The sequence below is a fragment of the Penicillium bovifimosum genome (assembly GCF_028826915.1).
Source record: "Penicillium bovifimosum strain IBT 22155 chromosome Unknown utg000008l_segment0_segment0, whole genome shotgun sequence".
Classification (NCBI taxonomy): Eukaryota; Fungi; Ascomycota; class Eurotiomycetes; order Eurotiales; family Aspergillaceae; genus Penicillium; species Penicillium bovifimosum.
In genome coordinates, this window is record NW_026622717.1 from 69,126 (window position 1) to 96,320 (window position 27,195).

General features: G+C 50.5%; 10 protein-coding genes across 10 annotated transcripts; 5 read left to right on the forward strand and 5 right to left on the reverse strand.

Annotated features, from left to right (window-relative positions):
* Positions 1-44: 44 nt before the first annotated feature.
* Positions 45-517, forward strand: N7515_009684 (DASH complex subunit DAD1; the record flags this gene model as incomplete). The annotated part of the gene is made up of 3 exons (XM_056670427.1): positions 45-140; positions 201-263; positions 332-517. The coding sequence occupies 3 exons, from the start codon at positions 45-47 to the stop codon at positions 515-517; spliced, it is 345 nt and encodes a 114-aa protein (XP_056516800.1).
* A 557-nt stretch (positions 518-1,074) lies between these two features.
* N7515_009685 (Rho4-like protein) lies at positions 1,075-2,053 on the reverse strand (the record flags this gene model as incomplete). The annotated part of the gene is made up of 3 exons (XM_056670428.1): positions 1,075-1,455; positions 1,512-1,715; positions 1,769-2,053. The coding sequence occupies 3 exons, from the start codon at positions 2,051-2,053 to the stop codon at positions 1,075-1,077; spliced, it is 870 nt and encodes a 289-aa protein (XP_056516801.1).
* A 974-nt stretch (positions 2,054-3,027) lies between these two features.
* On the forward strand, positions 3,028-4,840 carry N7515_009686 (phosphatase PAP2 family protein; the record flags this gene model as incomplete). Its single annotated transcript, XM_056670429.1, has 5 exons — positions 3,028-3,082; positions 3,159-3,375; positions 3,439-4,200; positions 4,251-4,717; positions 4,773-4,840. The coding sequence occupies 5 exons, from the start codon at positions 3,028-3,030 to the stop codon at positions 4,838-4,840; spliced, it is 1,569 nt and encodes a 522-aa protein (XP_056516802.1).
* Positions 4,841-5,630: 790 nt separating this feature from the next.
* On the forward strand, positions 5,631-7,045 carry N7515_009687 (SUMO protease ULP1; the record flags this gene model as incomplete). Its single annotated transcript, XM_056670430.1, has 2 exons — positions 5,631-5,701; positions 5,806-7,045. The coding sequence occupies 2 exons, from the start codon at positions 5,631-5,633 to the stop codon at positions 7,043-7,045; spliced, it is 1,311 nt and encodes a 436-aa protein (XP_056516803.1).
* Positions 7,046-7,792: 747 nt separating this feature from the next.
* On the reverse strand, positions 7,793-9,094 carry N7515_009688 (glycoside hydrolase family 16 protein; the record flags this gene model as incomplete). The annotated part of the gene is made up of 1 exon (XM_056670431.1): positions 7,793-9,094. The coding sequence occupies one exon, from the start codon at positions 9,092-9,094 to the stop codon at positions 7,793-7,795; it is 1,302 nt and encodes a 433-aa protein (XP_056516804.1).
* Positions 9,095-9,434: 340 nt separating this feature from the next.
* N7515_009689 (zinc finger HIT domain-containing protein) lies at positions 9,435-10,822 on the reverse strand (the record flags this gene model as incomplete). The annotated part of the gene is made up of 3 exons (XM_056670432.1): positions 9,435-10,173; positions 10,237-10,653; positions 10,716-10,822. Coding segments are annotated over 3 exons (1,263 nt in total), but the record flags the coding sequence as incomplete, so codon positions are not given.
* Positions 10,823-11,339: 517 nt separating this feature from the next.
* On the forward strand, positions 11,340-12,249 carry N7515_009690 (oxidoreductase, short chain dehydrogenase/reductase family; the record flags this gene model as incomplete). Its single annotated transcript, XM_056670433.1, has 4 exons — positions 11,340-11,384; positions 11,455-11,750; positions 11,808-12,108; positions 12,160-12,249. 4 exons carry the CDS (start codon positions 11,340-11,342, stop codon positions 12,247-12,249), a joined length of 732 nt encoding a protein of 243 aa, XP_056516806.1.
* Positions 12,250-14,711: 2,462 nt separating this feature from the next.
* On the reverse strand, positions 14,712-15,932 carry N7515_009691 (J domain-containing protein; the record flags this gene model as incomplete). The annotated part of the gene is made up of 3 exons (XM_056670434.1): positions 14,712-14,756; positions 15,245-15,706; positions 15,774-15,932. 3 exons carry the CDS (start codon positions 15,930-15,932, stop codon positions 14,712-14,714), a joined length of 666 nt encoding a protein of 221 aa, XP_056516807.1.
* Positions 15,933-18,588: 2,656 nt separating this feature from the next.
* Positions 18,589-19,818, forward strand: N7515_009692 (putative endo-1,3(4)-beta-glucanase; the record flags this gene model as incomplete). Its single annotated transcript, XM_056670435.1, has 1 exon — positions 18,589-19,818. One exon carries the CDS (start codon positions 18,589-18,591, stop codon positions 19,816-19,818), a length of 1,230 nt encoding a protein of 409 aa, XP_056516808.1.
* A 580-nt stretch (positions 19,819-20,398) lies between these two features.
* Positions 20,399-25,340, reverse strand: N7515_009693 (WD40 repeat domain-containing protein; the record flags this gene model as incomplete). Its single annotated transcript, XM_056670436.1, has 5 exons — positions 20,399-23,610; positions 23,662-24,431; positions 24,481-24,789; positions 24,838-24,961; positions 25,010-25,340. 5 exons carry the CDS (start codon positions 25,338-25,340, stop codon positions 20,399-20,401), a joined length of 4,746 nt encoding a protein of 1,581 aa, XP_056516809.1.
* Positions 25,341-27,195: the final 1,855 nt, after the last annotated feature.

Genomic DNA, 27,195 nt, shown 5'->3' on the forward strand with positions numbered 1-27,195 from the left:
AATATTCAAAATTGGGACACTGTTTTCATTGAAAGCGCCCAAATATGGCCTGGCTCCAACAAACCCCCGGCTCAGGCCGACGCGCCTCCCCAACAGTCTTCGAACAGCAGCGTGAAGAACTCGTTCGCGAGATTGCAGTGGTAAGCGCCCATCGCTTGACAGAGTCAAAAAGCACTACAGATCTTAATTCTTTCGCACAGGGCATGGAGCAAGTGCTTCAAAATATCAACCGTCTCAATCGGAATTTGGAGAGTGTTATTGCGGTAAGTCTGGCAACTCGGGTGGCTAGCGGATCTTGTATATGTGCTCCCGAGCTAACGCGATTACTTAGGTAGGCAATGAATTTGGATCTGTAGAAGCTCTCTGGTCTCAATTTGAGAATTTTATGGGCCGTCCTGAAGACGAAGTTGAAGAGACTGCTACTGGGAAGCGGAAGGTTAGTGGGGGTAGCGATGCGCCGATCAAGTCGGAAGCACAGCATGAAAACGATGAGGGGAATTCAACAGCCATGCAGTGAGGGTTTGGAGTTTACGAGTTGTTCTGCATGATCTCGGCGTCGGTGGGCTAGTTTACTTTTTTTTTTTTCCCTACGGGGATCGTCTTCGTGAACACAATTTCATTTGCATTTCTGTAACACATAAGAGTCGCTTTCGCCAACGTAACATATCAATAACATAAACAACAACACCAGTCCCATGCATGCCAGTGGAAAACGGCAACGACCCGAGTCATGAGAGACATCAAATGGAACAAGGGGGACAAGGGTCATGAGATAAAAAGGGCCAGAAATAAGACAAGCAGGGAGCAAACGTAAAAGTAAACAAACAGCCTCCAGCAAAGTGCAGAAAATCGAGAACATTGTAAGGGCCGCGCAGCGTATCGATACAACATAGGATGCTTTTGGAAATTCATGTCGAGCTCTGTCCAGCTTGCGGCGACATATCACATACACAGGCGAGCGAGAAAGCACGCCGACGAAGCAACCAGGCTTGTGGTCCGGCCAAGAGAGAAAGGAAAATCAAGAAGTAGTCGAGAAGAGAATAATGAGGGAGACGAGAGGCAAGTAGAATCAATCTACAGGATCTTGCAAGTTCGCTTCTTGATCCTCTTGCCAGGACGAGGGCCTCCGCCTCCTGAAGGCGTAGCACCGGAGCGGCTGTTACGGCCAGCGCGATTGGCCGGTTGCTGAGCTGACCATCCCTGCTCCTCAATTGAGATAGCTTCATCAACGGCCTTTGCGAAGACCTCGTCCACACCGCGCATCTCCTTGCTGCTGCATTCGGCATACGTTGCACCCATTCGTTGGGCGACGTTCTCGCCTTGCTCTGGTGTGATAGGCGTCAGACCCTGCGTCTTGAGGAGCTCGACGCAGGTTCGCTTGTTGCGCAGATCGGACTTGAGGCCAACAAGGATAATCGGTGTAGTGGGACAGAAGTGCAGAACCTCGGGGTACCACTATATAGAATTGTTAGAGTAATGCAGTCAAGAGCTCTCTATTTCCGGAGACATACCTTGTCAACAACGTTCTCCAATGAAGCAGGACAATCAATAGCAAAGCAGACAAACAGAAGATCAGTCTCCGGGTAGGACAGTGGGCGCAAACGGTCATATTCCTCCTGTCCAGCAGTATCCCAGAGCGCTAATTCGACGGTCTTGCCGGAAGCCCGATGCGTTGTTTGAGTGATGTAGTTTTCAAAGACTGTGGGGACATATTTCTATATAAGGGTTAGCACTAGGCCCGTGTCATCCTTTGCCAGCTGAAACGTACCTCTGGGAAGTAACCTTGGGAATAGCTGATCAATAGACAGGTCTTGCCACATCCGCCATCGCCCACCACTACAAACTTTTTTGAGAAGGAGGGCGGCTGGGTGATATTGGTTGCCTCGGACATCCGTCCACTCGAGAAACTGGTGTGGGTGCTGGCTGTGCCGTGACTGACTCGGACGCTATCACTGCGTGCTCGGCTGTGACGGGGTGTCAACGATGGCGGAGGGGTTGCGAGTGAGCGGCGGCGTGAAGCTGCATAGTATTGATCATCATACATAGCACTCATGATGAAGACAGATAGGGTGGAATGTGGTTCCTTGTTTGTGATGTGCCTGGTTTGTGATGTGATGCAGGAGAAAACGGGGAGTCCACAGGGGTCGTTTGGTGATAGGATGAAAGGAAAAATGGATAGATATGTTAAGGATTTGAGAAGGAATAAGAGTGAGAGGAGGAGAAAGTACGGAGTAGACAGATCTAAAAAGATCTAGAGGATCGACGGTTAGAGCAAGAGGGCCTCGTCGAGACCCGCGAGAACCGTGTTTACACTTGGCTACCATAGCAACGGCCGTCCTCCATGACGCCAGGGCTCCGCTTGCCACGATCAAAAAGTCTTTGCTATCCTGTCATATCCTGCCATTGCCTGGTTTATCTCGATCTAGTTCTATTTTGGGGTCTAATCTGTTTATTTTCCCCACCGTTCAGCTCAGCCAGAACAAGATCCAGCTTCATGTTTTGTACTCCGCGTACACACACAATATCTGACATGGGTCATGTGATCGTAGATCTTACAACATAGACAACCACGTTTCTCCAGCTCAAGCTGAGGTCATTGAGGCAGTGTCTACACTCTACGGAATAGAATCCACCCATTTTTATCAATTCAATTTAAGTAAGCCACCACCCGTAGGTATGGAGTAGTTAAGAAGCATCTTGGTGATCGGATAGCCGCCAAATAGGTACGGAGTAGCTTTGGCGCCGAGGCCCCGCCCTCCCCCCAAGCAGTGACTAAGCACACACATGCCCGCGGCCCGACTTTAGGGGTGTAAAGTCGGGACTCGGGACCGTCAACCTCGTGAAGCAATACAATCCTAAGCTCGCAGTACCTGATTATCTGAACTGCCCACGAGATCTAACTTCAATCCGCTCCTTATGTTCCGAACCCAATAATACTCTCAACCCCTCGAACGGACTGGCAGGCACCGGCCTGCCTCTATGGAATCGATCCGATTGCGGTACTGTTTAGTTCAATAACATCACATCATGGGCAAGAGCAAAATAGACCAGCCAGATGCTGGGCTCAAGAGTCTGAATCACTGTACGCGATTAGTGTCCCTTCTATCCACCCGTCGGTCATCGCAATGTCCGCTAACCGCCGCGCGTTCACGACATAGATTCGCGCCAATTACCACTCTGGCGCTATTGGCCACGACAGAAGCTCATCCCACTGATCCGATATGAGACGCCATATCTGGCCTGGGTGCAGGAGAAAGTGCGCACGCCGGCACTCGACTCATATTTCGCGTTCACGGCCAACCTCGGCACACACACGTTTTTCATGGTCTTCTTGCCCTTCCTCTTCTGGTGTGGTTCTCCTAGCATTGGTCGCGGGTGAGTCCTCTTCAGAATTGGGACGTGCAAGGTATTTTGATGGCTGACAGGTATCGTCCACAGATTGGTACACATCTTAGCATCAGGCGTCTTTTGGAGCGGCTTCCTGAAGGACTTATTGTGTCTTCCACGGCCTCTGTCTCCCCCGCTACAGCGAATTACAATGTCTGGCTCTGCAGCCCTAGAATATGGTTTCCCCTCGACACATTCGACAAACGCAGTTTCAGTTGCGGTTTATGCCTTGGGCTTGCTTAGTTCGCCCGATTCAACTCTCAGCGCGCAAGTCACCCTTGTGCTCCAAGCAGTCACCTATATCTATGTTGTGTCCATCGTAGTGGGCCGACTATACTGTGGCATGCATGGAATGCTAGACTGTATCGTCGGGTGCGTCATGGGCGCTGCGATCGGCCTCGTGCAGTTCCATTATGGACCTGTCTTCGAGGATTATCTCTTATCCACCTCCTTGATGGGAATCTCTCTTCTGGCGATTCTGATCATAGGTCTTGTCCGCATCCACCCAGAGCCGGCGGATGATTGTCCGTGTTTCGACGATAGTGTTGCCTTTGCAGGAGTTATGTTAGGCGTGGATGTGTCGTCATGGCACTTCGCCGATGTCTGGACCGGTTATCCTCCCGGGTCAATTCCTTACGACCTTGACAAGGTGGGCTGGATCAAAACGGGTCTCCGCCTGGTAGTGGGTGTGGCATGTATCTTTGCTTGGAGGACTGTGATGAAGCCTGCTTTGTTGCGCATCCTCCCACCTATTTTCCGGACCTTGGAGAAGCTCGGCCTTCTTTTACCTCGGCGGTTCTTCACCACTGCTTCGTAAGTACAAATATGCATCGCTAGTGGGCGCTGTTCTGACTTTTGTGCAGGGAATACACCACCGTTCCAACTAACCTGAAGGACCATGACGTTATCCCTAACTTCTCTGACTTTTCAAACATCATCACCACGATGCGCCATCCGCGCCGCCGAGCCGTATCCATTGGGCCTCAGTCCGAGGCCGACGCTTATGAGACCCTGGCGTACCGCGAAAAGCGTCGACGTGAGAGCCAGTCTGGCAATCGTGCTTCGCCAGTGATAGAAGGCCAGGTTCAGGTCAACGGATCGCCTCTGCCGTCGAGAAAGACGACTAGGCTGGATGAGTATGAAGACATGATGGGCAGAGGCAGTCCCAGATCGACCGCAGTGGATGTAAACTCCGATATACAGACAATACCTTTCCCTTCGCTAGACGCCGACGCTGGAAGGCGGGATGAGAAGGAAGTGTTCTCCCAGATCAAGAAGCCTCGCGTGCGGTACGACGTCGAGGTGGTGACTAAACTGGTTGTGTATGCGGGTATGTGAAATCCCTGTCTCTGGACGTTCAATTTACTAACCTCAAACTCTCCCAGGTATCCCATGGGTGGTCATCGAAGTCGCGCCTTTGTTATTCGACCGAATCGGACTTGGAAACCGATAAGATGTGGGAGGCTTAGATGCCTCGCAGTCCCTTCAACCCTACTTCTACCTATTCGGGCTGTTCCCGGCTCAGCTGGCTGTGCTGGAAAGGGTCACCTCAACCCGTTGCCCATGTACATAAGCATTGAAAGCGATATAAATTACGCACATTCTTCACGCTGATCAGGGATTCTAGTCAAGGGGGTAAGGTCTAGCCTGACTACAACATAAAGCTCAGAAAAAGCATCAAACAAATGCGCGGTGAAGTAAAAGGATGTAATCGCAATGCTCTCTTCGAGATGGTCTCATGGTGGTAGCTTCATGGTATGCCCTCAAAGAATGATCTCTGAGATACGACGATGTAAGGATCGGGGTGAAGTTTGACAAAGATCCAAAGACAATCCTTCTCAAATCTCTTTCGGAAGAAGCGTGCAAACAAAGAGTGATGTAGATCATTGCCACAACCTTGGAAGAATGGAGCTGCCCTAAATACGGAGTAGGTTCGGGTTGGAATATGTGATGAGTCAGCAGAATGATGAAAGAACCCGCAAACCGCGTCGGCTCATCTTGTTTCAATACCTCTTGCTCTGCAGAGTATCTGCCTTCGATATAGCTACTGGATTGGGATACTTAGCTGATCCAGTCATGTCTAATGATGGATCTTGAAGTTCCCTCTTCATAGATTCTTTCAGTCTCCTCTGATCACACCCCCGACCTTCATTCAGCCGCCGCCAGTCTCCCCGAAAGCGCGTCACCGGACGACTAGACCACTCGGTTCAACTCCTTCGGATAACTCTCAGTCTCACCTCAAAATGGGGTTCTTTCATTGGCCTCGCCGCAAGCGAAGCCGCTCACCTGCAAAGCGGAAGGAATCTGTATTCAAGTCTCTCAATCCCTTTGAAGCCTCGAAACCTTCAATTGCCGCTCAGCATGGTAAGGTAGCTCCTCGTTCGAGTCTAACGCCACACATCCTGACTCCGTGTCCAGTCCTGGATGGCGCACACTTGCCCATCCCCGGAGCGTTCCCGGCGACTCCCCCGAATCACCGACCCTTGAACCAGCCGACGCGATCATCGAGGATGAATATGGTCTACCGAAGGGTTGGGAGTCTATGGACCTAGACGCTTGCGCAACACCGGCACTACCTACGGAACTAGGCGAACATCTTCATCCTCGAAGACTTCCGTATCTCCCTCCCACTCCGAGCCCCAAACGCGCTGCCTCGCCACGTCCTCCGAAAATCGCAAAGCCCGCCCAAGATGAACTCATGGACGTCGATGATCCGTGGGCCCAGCAAGCTAGGAAAGATGCGCGGCTCCCGCATGGCCCTGTTTCCGCTGTACAGTTATTTTATGCCGCCAAGAGGCCCATTCCTGCCAATCGCATGGCATCATGGTACGAGGCAGAATTCCAGAAGCGCGAAAAGGAACGACTAGCCCGGGAGCGGGATCTCCGACGTCCCAGCAGAGTCGTACCGAGGGGCCAACCTGTACGTCTACTCACACCGGAGTGGGCCGTCAAGCTTCAGCGTGCCATGCAGGCTGGACAAGGGAATGCTGTCGCAAGATCTTTGGCTGGAGATGATTTGTACCAGCGGGATATTGTCACATGTATTCGACCGATGGCCTGGCTCAATGACGAAATTATCAATGCCTACTTAGGTCTAGTCGTCCATTATCTCCGTCAATTGAACGGGAATCTCAATGATCGGCCGACCTTCCACGCCTTCAACACATTCTTCTACTCCACCCTTCGTGACAAGGGCTATCAGGGTGTCCGGCGCTGGGCAAACAGGGCGAAAATTGGCGGCGAAAGTCTACTCAATGTGGACACGGTCTTCATTCCCGTCCACGAGTCAAGCCATTGGACTCTTTTGGTTGTCCGGCCGATGGAACGTACAATCGAATATTTCGACTCCTTAGGGTCTCGCGGCGCTCGCCAAGTGAGAAATGTCAAGGAATGGCTCCGTGGAGAGCTTGGCTCACAATATAAGGACGAGGAGTGGGTTCATCTGCCCTCAGTCTCCTCGCAGCAAGACAACGGAAGCGATTGCGGTGTCTTCCTCTTAACAAACGCCAAAGCAATCGCGGTTGGAGTCGAGCCTACCTCCATTGGACCGGTTCACATCACACTTCTCCGACAAAAGATCGTGGCCGAGCTCATTAATGGCGGTCTCCACGGCGAGTTCAGTCCACAGGACATGAAAACTGGTGCCGTGTTGCTTTGAGCTGGGAACTCCATCTGTCCATGGCCATACACGCCTTTATTCGATTCAAGCACTGTCTTTCAAAATACCCTCTCCATCTCCATCCTACCGGACCTCGCATACCTCATCTCATCCATTATTCATATCCTTCCCCACATCCATCTACATCGAGCGCCATCCTGAAGACGTCCTCGGCTCCTTTCCGCTACCATTCCATATTATTGATACTTTTTCCCCGGCGCACACAAGACGGAAAAGATGAGAAAAGTGTTCATGATTCTTCCTCTTTTTTTGACGCGCTCTTTCTTGATGTTTGCAATGTGTTTGAATGATACCCCATAGTCACTACATCGGTGACTCAGTTGATACAAAGAAGCCTCCTTCTGGCAGACTGCCTTGGTCATATTTCTTTTTCTTGTTTTCATGATATCTGGGCATTCCATCGGGGCGTTTACTCTCATTTCGACTAACCGCCAGCTTCTTCTGCTGGTGTAGTGATGTACTTCTAGGTTGTCCCTTTGGTCTCTTGTCACTTACAACTCTGTTCAGATGTTCTTGATAGTATTAGTATCCAACCACTTTTATGATGTTATGTTCTCACTGAAGGAAATCAATGATTGTTACAAAGGATAGAACCGACGGCTATGAAGTAGTGCACTGTCTATTTGATAATGGCTTCACTCACTTTGTCCACGCAGAATTAGCATACAGTACACCCATGCCAACCCTTAGGATGTATAATAATACCCCAAGTCAACCAGAAAGCCTCTATGAAAACTCATCAATGTTGCACGGTCTCCGACAAAATCCACGACGCGGCCTCTTCTTCCACTTCTTCCTTCTGCACTCACGGCCCTGCCTACCAGGCTTGCACATCCCCTTCCCATCTGCCTCCAAACCATCATCATCATCAGCAGAGAGTACATTCTGATGACCACCATGGTTCTCCGAAAACGGGCCATAGAGACCCCTGGAGACATCCGATGACCGATTATACGCCAACTCAATGTATTCGACACCCAAGTAAACACTATCCCCAATCCCCATATCACCCGTCCAGAGTCCGCCATCACTCCAAAGATTGAGCACAATCATACTCTGCAACTCAGGAACCCCATACGACCTGGCATCCTGTATCTGACCGTCGACGAACCACCGCGACATGTCCGCCTGCCAGTCTAGTCGATGAGTAGACCAGTTCGTCCAGGGAACTGGCAAATCGGCGATAGTGCTCGCGCCAGGGATCTCTTCATCAGCGGCAAAATCATAATCTGGCTGATTGGCATAGTGTACGCGATGCGATGGGTCGCGAGTGAGTATCTCGATGTCTGATTCGGTGGTTAGGTCATGGTATGTGAAAATGCCTGCACAGGCACCGGGAGAAGGTTTTCCATCGGGAACTGTGATGGGATGGTCATTTGGAGGTGGCCGAGGGTGTCGCTTTGGGTTATTCGGTGGCCACTCTTGGGATTGAGCGGGCTCTGAGACGATGAAATTGGTCGGTAAGAAGCGCAGCCGGACGCGCAGCGAGCACCGGTAGATGTCCCGCAAGCGGGTTTCGATCTCCGCTGCCGAGGTGTAGTTTGAGAACCGGGTGGTGCGCATAACGAGATACGTTGCGTGTGGATCCTGTCGTTCGTGGTCTCGGGTGAAGAAAACGTTGCTCTTTGAGTTGACCATGACCACTGGGGAGATGAAGCTGCCGTCGCGTTTCCAGTTCTGACTGCTCCAGTCTCGCTCGAAGGCGGTTTTGTAGAATACCAGCGAGTTGGGGTTCGGGTCTGTCCCATAGTGGTGGTCTCCGGGTGCGACGTTGTCCCAATCCTCGTCATTATCTTGGACGGGCCCGGACATGTTGGGATGGGCATGTCTCCTTAAGTCCACGGCCCGGAAGTCCCAGAACTTGTAGTGCTGGAAGTATCCCGGATCGGGCCCAGATACTGTGTAGCAATCGCATCCGTGTGGACGATTCTTGGGGTAGTGCGACGGTGGTTGCGCATCTGGTAAGGCTGAGGTAACTGTACCGAGGTGGATCACGGCGGCCCCTAAGGCCAGGATGTGGATTTTCATGGCGGCAATCTGAATTGCTTAAGACTGTAAATATCGTCACAGGTCGACATTGGAAGTGAGTTGAAGGAAGGTCCGAGTTTCTCTCGACGGGAAACCGCGCTGGGCCTGACTTCCTTCGATGGGGTTTGAGTCATGACCAGCGAGATTGACGGACAGTGAAAACCAAGTTGACTCGATCAATCTGTCTGCAGCTAGGCCTTGGGGCTGTTGCACCGAGACGAAGGATCCATATGTATTGATGTGCGTCGTTCGTATATGATTAACAAGTAGCTGTTATTATTGTACATGCATCGTCCGCCAGAATGACAAACATCTGCGGCACATCTCGCACAGGAAGCACTTATACTCCTGACTCATTCTCCACTGGCTCATATAGGTCTTGTTTCAGCACCTCCAGTACCAGCTTCTCGTCAAGATTTTCAATATTCGCAGAAGTGCCAAGCAGCGCATCATTTACAACGGCGTTGTCCTCATCACTCGGAGAAGACTGACCCGTCTCCTCCGGTCCAATGGTACGGAGATACTCTTCCTCGTGTATGAACTTGGAGTCATCTTTCTCCGCAAACAGGGTCTCCGCTGGTTCTGGCAATGCGTATATCGTAGGGAATTCCAACACGGTCCGATTGCGCAGGACACTATTGAGTGTTGCAGATTTCAAGATGGGAGCTAAGACCGGCTTCTTGATTGAGGTTCGCGGACGGTGAAGGTAGAAGTACAGACCGCGATGAGATGATATGGTGTCGGTTGGTGTCTTCTCCGCTTCCTCAATTGGTGTCTGTACTGCTTTCTCCGTGTGTTGGATCGATGATGACTGTGGACCCTGATCCGGTGCCTCGCTTCCTGCTGTATTTGAATCACCTGCAGCAATAACGCTGTCTTTAGTGTCGTTATTCGGGGTGCTCAAGTCTTCTTTATTATCATTTTGCTTCGCTGGCTCAAGGAGTGGTTCTTGATCCTTTGGGCGTGGATGATTCCGATTATAAGCTTCGGCGATAGAGCACGTATCAAGGACCGAGTCCCCAGTAGTCTTTACCCCGTCACCCGCGATCCACTCTATAGTCCAAGCCAAGCGCTTGTGCCTTTCAATGAAAGCGCAATTAGTGATAAGTCCAATCAAAAGCGAAAAAAACCACACAACTCACTTCGGATGCATACGCGACCCGTTCTGCTTATTCCTCGACATACCCTTCGGAGCACGAAGAACCGTCACACCAGCAGCCTCGGCACCGCGCAGGAATCCAGCCTCACCCTTAGCAAGGCCCTGATTCGGATGCTTCCTCTTGCGCCCAGCCTGGGCATTAGCCTCGTCGGGCTGCGAGAGATCAATTCCGCGGTTATCGACTTCTCTCTCCGCGCGCTCGAGGGAGCGCTCGATGCCCGTGATAAAGTTGAAGTCACGATCGAACGCGGATTCTGTGGTGAGTTCTTTGCGCTTGAGATATGCCGCTGGGTCGCGCACGCCGGAACATTCTGACCAGAGCTTGTGGCGACGGGTGCAAGGTAGAGAGCAGGTGCGTGTTGAACAGCGCGGACAACGGTATTTGGGTGGATTTATATGACTGGATGAACAGGTAGGCTTAGAACCGGGGGTAGCCATGTATATATGGGGAATGGGTCATACCATATCGAGCAGAGATCGCTCAGCAAAGCTTCTGAGTCGGCCATCTTGGTGGTTTGTTTGAGGAGATTTGGGTCGGGGAAATAATTTGTTGTCTTATCGATAACGGCCTGAGGCAGAGATCAAAGCTAGCTTATCACGTGATCCATGATATGGCCGTGAGTTTTTACCCCCCGGGGAAAGGAGATGCCCTCGCCTACCCTGCGAACCTCACACCTGCGAATTTCGCCGCTCTATTAAGGATGGCGGAGTTCTACACCAAACCTGCCAAGGTCGTCCCTTTGGCTTTACTCAATATTCAATAATTAGAATATAAAAAGAGCGTGACAACCGAATGACTTCGTCCCGCAGATCCGTCGCAAGTGGTATTCCATGAGATCAGTACATGAGTAGTGGTTCTGTTCGAAAAGAAGCCGACATTAAAGATTATTCATCACGATGGCCTAATTTGTCTTCAGTTGTCATCTTATGAGGGGGTCCAGTCGTGTTCTGTACAGATGATATCATTTCCGGATGCGATGATCAATCGGCATTTCTAAGCTTCGGAGATTCCGCGGAACCGACAACCATTATATAGACCTATTCCTTTCCCAGCTTCGAGAGGCACATAATCTCTAACAAATCAAAATGACTTCTAAGATTGCAATCATCGCTGGTGTTGGTCCTGGCACGGTACGATATACCTTCCCCGCATCTGACTCTTTGACTCCCCGCAAGGAATATCTGCTGATAAAAGATCCAGGGCGCCTCAATCGCCAGAAAGTTCGCAAAGGCGTATTCTGTCGTAGTTCTGGCTCGAAACCCCGATAACTACAATGGCGTCGTGCAAGCAATCAAGGCCAGCGGCGGCCAGGCAATCGGCATCCAAGCCGATGTCTCCGATTCCAAGAGCATCAATGCCGCCTTTGATCAGATAGAAGCCCAATATCCTTCCTCGAACGTGGCTGCGGCTGTTTTCAATCCCGGCGGTGGCTTTGTTCGCAAGCCGTTCCTTGAGTTGACAGAAGAGGATTACGCGACTGCACTCGCTTCACAGGCGTAAGTATACGGCTCGTTGATTCTCGAGGACTTGTCTAATTTACATCGCCATAACAGACAGGGTGCCTTCAACTTTGCCAAGCGGTCTCTCCCCCTGCTCTTGAAAGCTCGTGAATCTGCAGAATACCCGCCTACACTAATCTTCACTGGAGCCACGGCCAGTGTGAAAGGGTCAGCTAATTTTGCTGCCTTTGCTTCGGGTAAATTTGCACTTCGGGCATTGGCACAGTCCCTTGCTCGTGAATTTGGCCCGCAGGGTGTGCATGTCTCGCATACTATCATTGACGGTGTCATTGACATTGAGCGCACTAAGGGCTTTAAATTTGACCATCCCGACGCGAAGTTGAGTCCTGATGCCGTAAGTTTGTCTTCACTGATTGCGTTTTTGCAAGATACTTACTGGCTATAGATCGCGGATTCGTATTGGCATTTGCATACTCAGCCGCGTACGACCTTTGCGTTTGAAATGGACCTGCGGCCTTATGTTGAGAAATGGTGAGAGGCTCTTGCTGGACAATCTGGAGATATGCTAGTAGTTCAATGAAATATTCACCGATCATGGGTTGCAATAGTACATATGCATTTAGAGTTGAGTCGGTCTTGTCAGCAGATCAAGTAGCGCTAATTCTGTACACCTATGGGTTAGTGCTCAAACGGCCATCTGGGCATGAGTCTAGTGATATAGGTTGTACAGGTTCATAGGTATGGTCTACATTCCTCGACAAGTTCTCACTACAGTTGGATGGAGGACACTGTCATACGCACTTGGTTTAACTGAAATGGATTGATTTGATGGAGTAGTCTCTAAACCTTTAGCCTACATACGTGTAGCTAAGGTACATCAATCACCGAGAATATCCTAGCTTAAAAACATTGGAGGATGGAAATATTCAACCGCGGCGCGCGCTACCTAACAGTGCCGAACCTCAAGAAAATCGAGAAAAGAACCGACAAAATAGACACCTAGAAACCAGTGCGAGAAGTGCTGCTAGTAGATTCGCTGTTGGTAGAAGCGCTGCCAGGAGATTTATGGTAAGCCGAGGTGCGGCCGGTCCTGAAATACAGGTGGATTGGCGAGACCTGTCTGGCTGGGGGATGATTGCCAGCTGAGTAGTCTCCAGCCGGACCGGCACAAGGAACCACAGTTTTGGAACCAGCTTGGCAAAACAAAATATGTTGATATGTTGACCCGAGCAAACAAGGCGAGGTCCTGACGCCGACGGTTTGTAGTGTTGGACTCGTCAGCCAGCATGCAGCTGGCTATATGATCGAGGAGCTCGGCGATTCCAAACACACGCTGGACAGCGGTCATATGATCCTCTGGGCGAGGGATGGAGCTTGGAGACATCCTTGCCAGTTGGTACAAAGTTGAAGTGTGATGCCTGTAGATAAAGGAGACGAAGTCAGATTTTATCACGCGAGATGACGGAGTGAGTGGTACAAAGCAGTGGCAAGAGGCAGAGAGAAGTTCGAAGGCACGATTTACGCAGTAGTTCGGGGACATACCTTTGTCTCTTGGAGCAATGAAGTCAGGAGATGGTGTTAGATGAAATTGATGAAAGATGTAGAGGGGATGGAAGCAAAGTGTGAATGGGGGAAACTGGTGAAAATTGACCAGGTTTTTCGGAAAAAGAGTGCATTGATCTAGAACAACAACTATGAAGGAGGAAGGGAGAAGAACAAGAAGGGAATCGGTCAAGAAGCTCTTTATCCCACTTATTGTCACAGGACTCAAGACAACAACCATCAGGCATCAGGTAGTCCAACCACATGACTACCTTAGTCCATGCTCTCGGCCTGCTTAACAAATGATCTCGCCATAGAAATAGTTATCCGGTTCACTGAATCACGACTAATGTGAATAACTCGAAATTGCTCTCCAAGGCCCAGTTCTTCTCAGACACTCTTTGCTAGTCAACCCCTTTGCGCTCCTCTCTGCAATCCAGGCCGAGAGATCCTGGCAATAATACTTAGTGCCGCTGGGGCTTATCACAATGATAGTACCTCATTATTAGAGCCGATGATCTAAGTATAACTAGTTTGTCCATACCTAGTACAGCACCTATACGGATTCCTATTGCTGGCAACGAGACTTTTTATACCATGAATCACCGCAGCAGTAGAAGACAGTCAAGTTTTCGGTGCGAGACGTGCAGCATGATCTAGACTATCCAGTTTCTTATATTTCTATACAGATGTAGTCTAGGGTCTATAGACTCCCTAAGCCTATAATGGTATCTTCCCTCGCGACGAGACCAAGATAGCCTACCACCGAGATGTAGCGTTGCCAAAAGACGTCCAGATACAACAGTCTAAGGGATAAAGAGGAAGACTTGTTGGACCAGGGGAGACCAACGGAAAACAGTTAGCATGAGCTTGATGCCGTGTCTTGCCGGTGTGCTCTATGAGGAGGATCAGTCAGCCCATGAGCAGTATCTAGTAGCAATTCTGCACATGTAGGTAGTTTGTGTTGTTGCCATGACTCGAGTTTTCAAGGTTGCACCTGCCCGTGCTGACCGAGTCTGACTCAGGTCTGTACCTTTCCTGGTTCCATGGTTGGGCATTCAAACCTGAGGCAAGTACGATCCCACGGTGCCCCCTCACCTGAGAGCAGCCCCACAAGCTCTACAAGCCAACTGGCGAACTCGATCCAACTGGCGAGTCTTGACCACGATGGCAGTACCCGAGTGTGGAGAGTGAACGGCCCAATTATGCCGGCCTTCGTCGCTTCTGAATAGTCAGATGTGCAGACTCCAACATCTATCACCTTGTTTGACGGACCTGTGACCTCAAGATGAGAGGTCCTCGAGGTTTCGAGCTTGAGCATGTAGTCAGCCTCCACAAAAACGGAGTCATCTTTTAACTGCACTGAGATGGACAGAATCAATAAAATTGCACTGAGCTAACTGGAAGAAAGAAGTACAGATATCAAGGAGAAGTAGAAGTGGGATCGTACTTGCCTCAGGTTTGAACCTGCCCAACCATGGAACCAGGAAAGGTACAGACCTGAGTCAGACTCGGTCAGCACATCGACAAACATGCCCACCAGTCGGCCAAAGTAAGGACACATCACCAATCGAAACTGGGGCGAGGAAGGGCGCAGGAATGCCGAATGAGGATGGAAGAGTGAGGGGAGCAGAGATGGAGGATGGACTCCACAACGGTCGTTAGAAGAACATTTCTTTTGTACTGGGTTTTTGCTTTTATATGGGTTTTACAGGCTGGACACATGGGAATGGACTGACACCACACTCTTCTCAAATCAGCCACTGCTTCCTTTGGGATCATGTGATTCCAGCTCTGGCGCTATGCAGAGTTCTCGCTCCAGTTGGAAGGAGCGCCTGCATAGTCAACTCATACGCAACTAGTTAAACTGCAACGGGTTAATTGAACTTTGATTGATTGATTGACTCGGTCAGTTACTAGATACCCGTAAAGCTGTCAAATATGTCAGCCGGATTGCACGTCCTCGGCTCCTCTTCACGGCGACGGACATTTTTGGCATGGTCGGCTTCCATCTCGCCAATGCTATTGTTTATGACCCAAGCAAGCAAAGTGTCAAAGTCGGGGCCACAGCTACCCCCCATCAGGCGAATGATATCGCGCTTCATGCGATCACACATCTGCTCCTTGCGAAGCTCCTTGAGGAGTTCTTCCTGAGCCTTGCTGGCTTCTTCACCAAGGCCAGCCCCGGCCGCGTGGCTGCGCATGTACGATTCCTGCGGGAAGAAGTTGCTTTCCCAGTGGTTGGTCCATGAGCGCTCAGATTGGTCCTGAGATTGGTTCTGGAATTGGCGCTCAGAGGGGCACTCAGAGCGGCGCTCTCTCTTTGCCCGCCCGCTGCAGGAAGACGAAAATTCATCAGGAGCACGAGCTCTCTTGCGGTTTACATTCAGCTGGGCATCAAGCCGGCCCCGGCTCTTGGGGTCACGAAGAACTTCGACAGCCTCATTAATCTGTTGACAATGGTTTGTTAGCTATGCCAACTTGACCGAGAACTATTTCTTTCTGCTGGAGACATACCTCTCTGATCTTTTCGTTGTTAGCCTCAGTGTTGCCAGCATGGTCAGGATGGAATTTCAGAGCCAAACGCTTGTAGGCAGCGTTGATTTCCTGAGCGCTAGCATCGCGGGCAACGGCCAGGATGGCGTAGGCGTCAATGGTTACTTTGAGAGAAGACATTTCGCCGTTACGAAAGTCCTATCATGGATGTCAGTGTCCCGTGTATGTCTATTCAGTATATGCATGTGCGTATTGAATCAGATATTGTTGGGGTGACTATAGCTACTTACCAGACCAATGTTGGGAATTGATTTAAAAAAGATGATCGAGAAGACCAACTCAAGCAGTGAGAAGACGATGAGAAGAAAGTAAATGAGATCGAACGTCAACTGCTACGAAGCAACGAGGAATTGAGAAGTCGAGAGGGAGAAGAAGAAGGAGAGAGGATGGGGAGAAGAAGGGGACATTTATAGACCGAAGGGAATCTACGAAGTCTACAAAGTTTCGAGGATGTGGATGAATACCTTTTGCTCAATTGGGATAATGCTATTGACAATAGATGCTATTGTATGTAAATCTACATGATAGGGACAGGTGTATAGCATGCTACATGGGTGCTGTTTGAGGTCTCAATAGGTACACAGTGACAGAAGAGAACAAAGAGAACGAAAGGTTTGGGAGAACAAAGAATCCATCGAGTAACTCATCGAACTCTATACACCCAGCCACATTTGAACAAAGAGATATCAGGGCTACTGTGTAGTATATTATATCATCGAACAAAGAGAATGAAGAGGTTGGGAAGAACAAAGAATCTATCGACAATGTTTATACACAACCTAGGTATTAGGGCTACTGTGTAGTATATCATTGAACAAAGAACAATAGAGAATTTAAACTTATTTAGGGCTGGAGCTTATTGAATGCAACTGATGAGCATCCAGGGCTTAGGGCTACACGGGTAAAGACCATAAGAAAATTGAAATGGATTGACTCTGATCTTACACAAGCTGAAGGTCGAACTAAATATGAACAAATCTACACTGAAGGCGACTTCGTCCCGAAGAAGGAAACTTCTTCTAGATGTCCTCACTGGCAGTAGCACCGGTGATAATCCCAACCAGCTCTCCAGTAATCGTGGCTTGGCGTTGACGTTTGTACGAGATCTGGAACCTGGGAAAATGTCAGTTCAAATTTCTTTAAGGAACAACATAAGAGCCTAAGAGGTAGTACGTAATTATTGCTTATTGACCATATCACCAGCGTTCTTGGAGGCGTTCTTCATGCCCGGCGTTGCGACGAGCAGAAATCTCACAGGCGTGGCCCTCGGCCATGGCCCAGAAGAGGTTATAGCCATTTATAAGGGTACTACCACCTCAATTACCCTGTATCAAACAGTCTTCATTATCACAAGAACCCTGACACTGTCACGTGTGACAGGTTTGCTGTTTATTATTACCTTTGTTGTTTGCTTTTGATGGTGCATTGAACTAGACGGAGGGATGTGCCAGGGAACACATGACGCGAGGATCTATGTCAAGGCCCCATCTCTCACTTCCCTTCTTCCTTCTTCTCCTTCCCTCTCTGTCTTCAATATTATGTTACGATGATGCCAGTTCCTCAAAGATAGAACAGTGCATTTGAACTAGATTCCGCAAACTAGTTTTGATTGTTGTGGTGAAGCGAACTGAGACCTCTCACGACGCGTGATAGTCCTTGCAGTGGCTTCAGAGAAGTAGAAATGGGTTGATAGTTGTTGTTATGTCTTGATGTATAAAAGATTTGGCTGGTAACATAACAACAACTATCAACCCATTTCTACTTCTCTGAAGCCACTGCAAGGACTATCACGCGCCGTGAGAGGTCCCAGTTCGCTTCACAACGACAATCAAAACTAGTTTGCGGAATCTAGTTCAAATGCACTCTTCTATCTTTGAGGAACTGGCATCATCGTAACAGACACTGCCGTAGTTTAGATATCAATTGACGAGCGTTACATCTTCTTTCACTGTCAGACTCGTTGCGGGTTTGCCTCAGGCATCACATGAGACAGAAGCCATAGTTAGTTAGTTAGATAGTCTCTTCCTCTCTCTCTTTCTCTCTGTCCACTTTTATCAATACGATGACGCCATGTGGCTAAGCAAGATCTCCGACTCGCTCCAAATACCAAGGCCGGATCTGACAACGATCTTCACAGATAACATCAACTCGCAGATTTGCCTTAGGGAAGGTCCAATTCCATTCTTGGAGCAAATTAGCGACATGGGAGACCCTTTCATGTACGCGGATGTGGCAATGTGGACGGTCATCGGTTGTGTCTTCCCCGCAATCTTGGGTCAAGCGCGGACGCTTCGATCTCGACGACCTTGTCCCAGGCATGGTTGATAGTGCGAGAATGTGATTGATGTAAAGAAGAAGATGCCATAGGCCAAGTTTTGAGATGAAATTCGACGTGGTGGTCGAGATCTTATGTTCAAAGTCGTCCAGCGCAGCGCAGTCTTGTAACGGTCTCACATTGTGCCACGTGGGCTCAGTGTGACCTCCCCATTTTTAGGAGGTCTATGTCCGTACTTCTCTGGTTCAGGCGGTCGATAATGCCAGTGAAGACATCCGGCAGGCCTCGCTGTATCAAAGCAATTATATACCAAGTTCTCATGGCGATCAGAAAGACAGGTCAATTCAAGACGTACCTCAGGCGTGTCACGTGCATACCCGACGGGTGGGTCCACACTCCACAGGGCACGTCACATCCCAAACCAGAAACGAACACAGCCAAGCTCTCCCCGAGCTCATCATCTGCAACATTGACACCTCTCCACCACACCTAACACCCGCCATGAGCACCAACAACAGCTCGCCCCAAACAGGCGAAAGCTTCAACAACAATGCCTCCCAAGGCGCTTCTCAAACAGACCTACAAGGCCACAATCCCGCGATCGCAAAGTACAGCAAGCTCCAGCTGCACCCGGACAGCATCGTGAAACCCGATCTCTTCACACTCTACTTCGGCTTCTTCGGGACACGCATCTGGAAAAACCGGGTAGCCAACACGATAACCGACCGCGTCGAAAACCACTACGTTTTAACGGGCCGAGCCCCCACCCAAGCCGAGCTAGACGCCCACGTTGAGCACGGCACCCGATCCCTCTACTACGCCCGAACCGGTGTTCCGGTAGGCTCGTTCCTTGGTACAGCGCTGCTGTACAGACAAGCAAGGAAATCCCCGCATTTCCCGCAGAACCCCACACCGGCCAATATGCTGGCGGCGCTGCGCGGCGCGATGACTGCTAGCACGGCGGGGTCGATTCTTGGGCCGGCTGTGTTTAGGGTGCTTTTTCTTGTTACGCTCGGTGGTATGATGTCGAGTTTCTCGGCCTCGGCTTACAGTGCTATGCGGACGTTGTCGGATCCGCGGTTGAAGGGGTTCCTTGCGGAAATGCGAGGGAGGGATCCGGATGATGTGCGCAAGCGGAAGATGCAGGCGGCTTCGGAGCGGCTTCGGTATATGCGTCGTGGGGAGCAGGATATTGGGACGCAGATGCGGAAGGGGATGGGGGGTTCTGATGGGTTTGCTGGGGATAGTGGGTATGAGCAGGAACTGGATGTGCAGCCTCCGAATTCTTATTCGGAATATGAGGGGAGTGGTGGGGGTGCTGCTGGGCAATATGGTGCGGATGAGTCGCAAATGAGGAAGGAGGCTGCGGGTGCTGTCTGGGCTCGTGGCAGGGGTGCGCAACCTGAACAGAAGTCGTCATTGGATTTCTTGGATGAGGATGATGCGAGCCCTACTGCTGCTGAATACCGGGATACCAATATCGATGGGTCGTCGAGTGGTAGTGCTTGGGACAGGCTCAGACAGCAGAATTCAGGTGGCCGCTTCCAGCCGAGACAGCCTGGTGTGCCATCGCATCCTTACGCTGGGGTTTATGCCCGGGGGAAGCAAGACCGGGATGACTCCAATGGTGGGAGTGAGAGGAACAGTGCGCAGGCGGAATTCGATCGGTTGATTGATTCGGAGAGGAATGCTGGTAATGGAGGTTCTCAAAGCCGAGGTTGGGGATCTTGAGAATCTCTAAGGATTCTCTTTGATCATTTTGTACAATATTCCATCCCATGAACGGGCAGCTACTGTCATATCCTACTTTCAACTCAGAAGCAACTGATACCATTCTTAAGCCTTTGTGCGCGTCCACGTATGCTCTGTAGGTACCTACCTTTGACTACCCTCATAGAAGAATTGAACCAACAGAAATGAAATGTTTAAGCTGTCTAGGTACAGTCTGAGAAGAGAAATAGGTAGTTCCTCGAATTAGAAGAGAAGGAGATTTGAAACGACCTTAGATATTCGGGCCGACGACAGGATATAGATATAGGTAACTTGGGGGAAAAGACATCAACGTCGAACAAAAGGGTATGATCCCCAAGAACAAGGGTTGATATCAAAACCAAAGCCCAAGGGGCAGTAAAAGGAGCCTCGGGCATGATGCGTGATGCGTGATATTACGGTAGACATAGCAATTTCATAAATGAAAAACAAAGCTAGTAAAGAAAGAAAAAGCAGGGCTCATGATGCAAAAGAGAGAAGAGAATTGAAGAGAAGAAGAAAACAAACACCAAAGAAGTAGCGTAAGAAATAGAAGTTCGACTCAAACATAATTCGAGCCCGGCGCAACATAGCTCTGACTCGGCAGAACATAATTCGAATTCGAGCCAGCCCCGTGCTGCTGCAAGTTCTCATACTCATTCTCAACCTGCGACAAAGGCTCGACGCTGCGAGTATTATTCCTCCTCGTAAAGCTGCGCAACTTGTTCGTGAAGCTCTCATTCGAGCTACGATTGCGCCGATGATCAAAGGACATGCGTCTGCTCCCCGACTGACGGGAGTCTGTCTGTGAGTTGACATTGACAGCCGGCGCGGCCGTCATGGCACGAGGAAGCAGACGGCCGAGGTCCTCGTTGTTCTCGATGGCGATGTCTATAGTGGCCGAGGACTCGCGGGGCGACAGCGGGAGCGGGAATGGGGGTGGTGGGGGCGGGGTGTTGAGATGCTGTAGTTCGGGCAGGATGGGCGGGGGTGGTGGTGGGATGGTCTCGTTGTTGGTTTGGCCTTGCATTGCGTTCTCGATTGTCTCCTCGATGCTTACTTGGACGTGCGGGGAGACGCCGGAGATGTAGCCACCGGAGCTTGTGCGGCGGTGTCCTGTGTTGCGGCTGCGGCTGCTGGAGCGGCTTCGGGGCAGGGCTGGGTTGAAGCGCGGATGCATGGGGATGTCGTTGGGCATGGTTGGCGCGTTGTATTGTCCTTCTGGGACGGGGACGGACATGGATCGGCCGATTCGCTCGGCTTCCCCTTGGTATCGAGCGTTGCTGAGGAAGAGGCTGTTTTCTGTGGGGAGGTTGGGCACTGATGGTGGTCGCTCTTCGTCTTGTCCGGTTCCGCCGTACTTGGGATGCCGCATGGCTCGAGGAGTCGCTGGGAGGCCGCCGGGCATACCGGAGCGTGAGGAGTTGGAATCGGAGCTGCTGGGGTAGTCGGGGGATGCTTTGCTTTGGGTCATCTTGTTGCGTGATGGAGCACGGGGGAAGTATGAGCTTCCGCTGGAGAAGGGTGGAGGACTTTCGACAAGTGGACTTCTGGCGCTTTGCAGCTCGCCTGGGAAGGGGATGTTTGGTGCAGATGGATTGCGCGCCAATGATAATCTTCGCGCTTCCAATTCAGCAGCTGCTATCTCTCGACGTTTCCTCTCTGCGAGGCTGACGAATGGTGTTGTTGGAGAGGTAACTTCCTGGAAATCATTGGCACTCGAGCTGGGTTGTCCATTCAGGTACCCGTTGTAAGTGTCTTCTTGACCGAAGACCTTGCTGCTTAATTGCTCCACCTCCGGTTGTGCCCAAGGGTCTGCTTTAGGTCCTGGCTGAATTACAGAAAGGCTCTGTGAGGATTTGTGTTTGATATCGGGAGAACCGTCTCTTTTGCTCGTTCCTTTCTCGGCTCGTCGTCGACTAGCACTTCGGTGGCGGGATCTTAGTCTCTTTTGATTGCCTTCGACAATCCTCAATGGATTGTCGACGCCAGGAGAAGATTCCTCAGTAGGTAATGACATAGGAAGAGGCGAAGATGGTGATCGAACGCTGGATCCTTGCCGGTCATTACTCCTACCTCGGACTGAAGCGTCCCGTTTATCTGTGGCGAGGCTTGCCGTGTGACGACTTGACGAGCGTTGGCGGGTTCGCGATGCAGGCCTTCTCACCTTGCTCGAACTCCTGGCGCGTGACTTTGACTTCCGCGGTTCCACCGACTTCTCAGATTCTCCGTTGTGATACCGAGCCAATTCTTCAGGGGACATCGGAACAGGCGAAGAAGGAGAGCGCTTGGCTGGCTGGATATATCGACGCTCGCTCATCCCACGAGAAGTCTCCCGCGGCTGATTCGTTCGTGAGCTCTGGCTGGCATTGTCGTCTGGGTTTCGTCTACCGCGGCCCGGGGTATGGGGACGGAACTTCCGCGCATGGTAATTTGCTTCATCGAGGCTACTGATGTATTGGTCGATGCTGCGACCACTCACACTTGGGCTCCTGGCTGAAGCAAAGCTATGGGCGGTCGAAGCAGTGCTCTTGGCACTGGGCATCAAATCGGAACGGTCTCCATTTCGTTCACTTTCCAAGGTTTCGATTTGCAAACCATCCGGCTTCCGATCTCGGGACCCGTTACGGTGGTCGTCATTTGTGAGTGCCTCGAAGACGCCGACGGCTGGCGATGGGAGTCCCTTGATTGACGCAAATTTATCTGAACCATGCAGCGCGGTCTGGGGACTAGGCTTGAGCGAGTCTAGACTGGGTGTATACTTTGCTGAAGACAAAGTCAGAAGACCACTGTTGCTTTCTTTCTCATCTTGGCTCTGTTCGCGTCCACTTTCATTTTCGGAGGTGGAGCTATACTCATTTTGGCTGTAGGAACCGGAGCGTGAGAAGGTCGGAGGATGCACGTCCACTGGCGTTTCTCCTATTGAAGGCAGACGACGCCGGTTGAAAGAAGGTGTGTTAGTCCTAGATGTCATAGCTTGGTTCAAACTTTGAATATTGTTCAGTTTATATGATCCGAAGCCACCAGGGGACATTGCCGAGTCGGGAACAGCAGATTCAGCGATTGGGGTGATTCCAGGTGCATTCGTTGGCGTGCGATCATCAGACTTCAAGCCAGGGAAGCGGAAACGCCCATTAGGCGCTGCATCAAAGGAGGTGATGAGCTTCAGGGCTGGCGTTCTCGCTGCAGGTTTCCCGTTAGATGCAGATCTTGGTCGGATAGGCGGAGGCATCATATTGGCCTTTGGTGCATCGTTGGAAGTGAGAGGAGATTGCGCGCGAACCATCTCTGAGAAGGTAGCATTCTGTTGTGCAGACGGTGAAGCCCATGGCTCTGACGGTTCCGCTCCTGTGCACATGAAACAGCGGATAGCGAGCTGTTGTTGGGCATGAGTAACGACGTGCTCTCCCCATCGACGCACGAGATATGACTGGCGTTGCCAATCGGACGGGAAGAGGAGACATGTCATGACAATAGCTTCCAGAAAATGATTGCGCGAAACATAGACCTCGATGGCATCGTTGCTGTCTCCAAGACCGAGGAGAATCGCAGCCGATGTATGGATATCGCCAATTTCAAGCAGCTTTTGCACAAATGCCTGCCCGACTTTGTTTGCTTGCGCTTGGCCGTTCATCTGACTCAGAGCCAGAATCATCCAGTCAGAGGTTGTCACCTGTCCTGGACTAATCATGGAGACCATTTCATCCGAGTCATTCTCTCCAAGCCATTGCGTTAAGATGATAGCGCTCTGGCTTCCAACAGCATGTCGGCTCACTAAGAATTGTCAATAGGTGCTTCCAAGAGAGGAGTGGGTGAAATCCATACACTCATCTATAATCAAATCCTGGACATCTCCGTCCCATCCAAAGACCACGCTCAACATCTGTTGTCGAAGATCATCTGAAGTTAGATTCGATTCATCGAGAGGCGGTTGTTGCTTGTAAGGCACATCATTCAAACGCGCGCGAGTAAACGGAAACAAATCGACAATATTTTTATCAGCAGGACTAAGTTGAACCTCATTCCGCAATCGTGAAGCCGCCCTCGAGCTTCTCATAGAAGACATCGAGACAGACGAGGGATACGCATAGGAAGCCGAAGCCTGAGGTGTATCATGGCCTGCCGATGTCATTGAGAACGTCGTAGCACTCTGGCCGGAGCGACTGGGCGGAGAAAATGGCCTAGTATTGTACTTGTTGGAAGAAGCCTTTGAGCTCACTGATTCTGTCCGACTTCGCGATGAAGCAGGGCTCGTAAGATCCGCCCTCTGTCTGATGCTCTCGATGCTGTTTGCGTCAAATGGCGTCCGTTGCACTGTTCCCGGTGGCTCTCGAAGGTCTGGGGGGTCTTGTAGGCGTCTTGGAGACATCGTTGATCGTCCTTCTGCTGTGCTTGGTCGGGGGATGACCGGCATATGTTGCACATTTGCAACCATTGCCGGGTTCTCCAGGTCATACTGCTGGACTGAATGCTGGGGACCGAGGGTGAATAGAGTCGCGGTAGGGCCGTAGTTTGCAATTCCTCGTACACCGTCTATCGTCGGAATTGGCTCGTAGGTAACATGTTTCGTCCGGACATCCCAAGACCATGTTTCCCTATCGGATGTCAGTAAATCAGTCACTTTTCGAACAATGCCTTGCGCACCCTTCCAAATATTGTACAAGTCTTCCGTTCTTCGACCATCCCATCCATTTCGGATCAGAAGAGTTGGAATCCGACCGTTTCAGCACCCTAATCACTCGCGGTGATTCTTTTCCCGGCGGTTTCGCCACGCTCCACACTCTTAAATCCCCGTTTGACGACTGCGTTGCCAGCATATCTGACTTCTGTTTCGACGAAGACGCATGCCAGGCCAATGAAATGATTGGCGACGGTCCACGCGAAGTGGTAAGGGTGTGAAGAATGGTGAATTGAGGAAGTAGAGTCGCGATCAATATAGATCCATTGTTATATCTAGAACCATCAGCACACTGCCGTGCCACTCGGTGTCACTCAACATACCCAATTGCATAGGTACGACAATCATTAGCAGGCGCAAGAGCAGTGATTGGATCGAAGATGGTGCGCGCGGAGATGTGCTCTGAAGTTGGAGGTTCGAACAGAATCACCTCGCCCTTGCCATTTCCTGCAATCTATTAGCCAGCAACAATTGATCCAAGATATTGAATCTTACCAAATGCAACATTTCCATTGCGCATCCATGAAGCTATACGCAGATGGTCGAAAGAAGCAAAGCGCGCAATCTCGGTGCCGGTGAAAATATCCCAGACAATGGCCGTCTGCCCTACATCGTAACTGACCACCAATCTACCCGCACCCCGCTCGCTGACATTATCGACCGATATGAACACGATGTTTTGCTGGTGACTCTGAAAGCGTCGCTCAATTGCCAGTGTATCATGGTGCAGACATAGGATCGTCGAGCCCTGGGCGTAAAGAAATAGCGACGCCGTCGAAGCGCAGGCCTGGAAGCCAGGCTGGGAAACTGGCGGCGGAGGCGCCATTGGGACGGTCCTCGAAGGTCGCGATTCTGTCCAGCTTCTGTTCCATGTTAACTTGGTCATTCTACCTATGAGATCTGCGGAAATTGATCTGTTGGGATTGTTTGGTTTGACAAGCTACCGGGCTCAATCCAGCAGACGAATGTCCTCAGAAATGATACATTCAGAGCAGGAGGGAAGGCATTGATTTAACCAAAGGGATTGGACTACTGACCTCACTTCAAGCCAGGTAGATTGCTAATCGACCACGACCTTGAGTCCCGGTCAAGGTAAGGAAAGACGGACTCTCTAGACAAGCTCGAGGCACATCTGGAGGGAGGATTTAGTGCCTGACAAGGGATATGACCGAATTGAAATAGGCTAGTAATTGCGAAGATCTGGAGCTTATGAATGAAATGGGTGAGATGTAAGTTCGGTCAAAAATATGCGAAAAGGCGAGGAAATGATAGCTGTTGGAGCAGGGGTGTAGGAGGGGGAGAGGGGAGGAAAGACCAAAATGAAGACTAAGAAAAGAAGAATCTGTCAGTGTGACTAGAACCATAGGTAGAAGTTCGCTTGCACGTTCATCACAGTGATAGAGGGGGCTTAAGTTTTGTGACAGTTGGAAGTCAGACCGGGGTAAAGTCCTTTGGCTATACATATAAGCACTTCAATCCGGACATCCCTCTTGAAAAGGAGACAACTAAAGAATTATTAGTCAACTTATGATTTATGAACTTCTACCTCCATACTGGTTGGCGCTCCGGAATGACTGGGCGCTTTCATTTCCTGACTGGGACCATACAACCTCATGCTAAGTTACAGAGTTCTACCCCCTGATGCCATGAACCAGATCAAAAATCACTTAATTAGCGGAAACGGTGAGATCGAGCCCTCTTTGGTGGCTGGGTTATTCGGACTGACGACCAACGAGCATGCAGAAGCGAGTGAGGGAGAGTTGAGCCAGTTTAGATCGATGCAGACTGTTCCCGAATCACAGTCCTTCTATCGTCATGGGTTATGAAGAAACTATCCCGGACCCTTGTCTATCTTTAGTCTCCTGCATCTGCCAATCCCGTCGATCTCTCGTTCCAACGTCTGTTCTTTCATATACTCCAACCAACTCGATTTCCCCTTCTGTAACAGCAACAATATTACACGTGTTTTTCCAAAAGAAAACCACCGACCTCCAGAGAGAAGGTATAATAAAACGATGTGATCTGAGACCGTGTGATTGAAGTTGCTGAATGTCAAGCTGCAGCTTCGTCACCTCCCCCACCAATCACCTTCCATCACTGCTGATCCCTCGGCGGCTACACCACCCACCCCTCAGCCAATGCCGGCACGTACACGGTGAAGGACTGCAGGCTTTAGCCAGTCTCAATTTAATCCCTGGACCTATAACAGCCCTCTCTCTCGTCATATCGAATCCGGAGAACACTGTCCAGAAGTTTCATGCTTCGAACTAGTGTTTCCGATGTACATCCATGAGTCATGATAATCTTTCTTTTCCCCGAGAGTCGAGACTCAAATGAAATCCGCCCTGAAGTCCAAGGCTTGTATTTCCCGTGATGTGACAGCCACTGCACACAAAATGCAAAGCTATGCAGTCATCCCTGCACAAAAAAGGCACCGTCGAACGTCCTGGAGCTTGGGCCCCTGTGATGGGATGTATCGGGGACGAAGTTACGGAGGACGGGGACGGCACCACCGGTAGGGTTTTCAATCGATCTTGGGTGTCAAGGCATTCCTACCTTGTACTCTACCTTGTACTCCGTACAGCCATGTACGATATAGCAATTCATATTGTAAGCATTGCGCAAGGCAGACAGAAATAAAGTAGTGTTGGAGTTTCCTGTTGGAATCACGATTCTTTGAA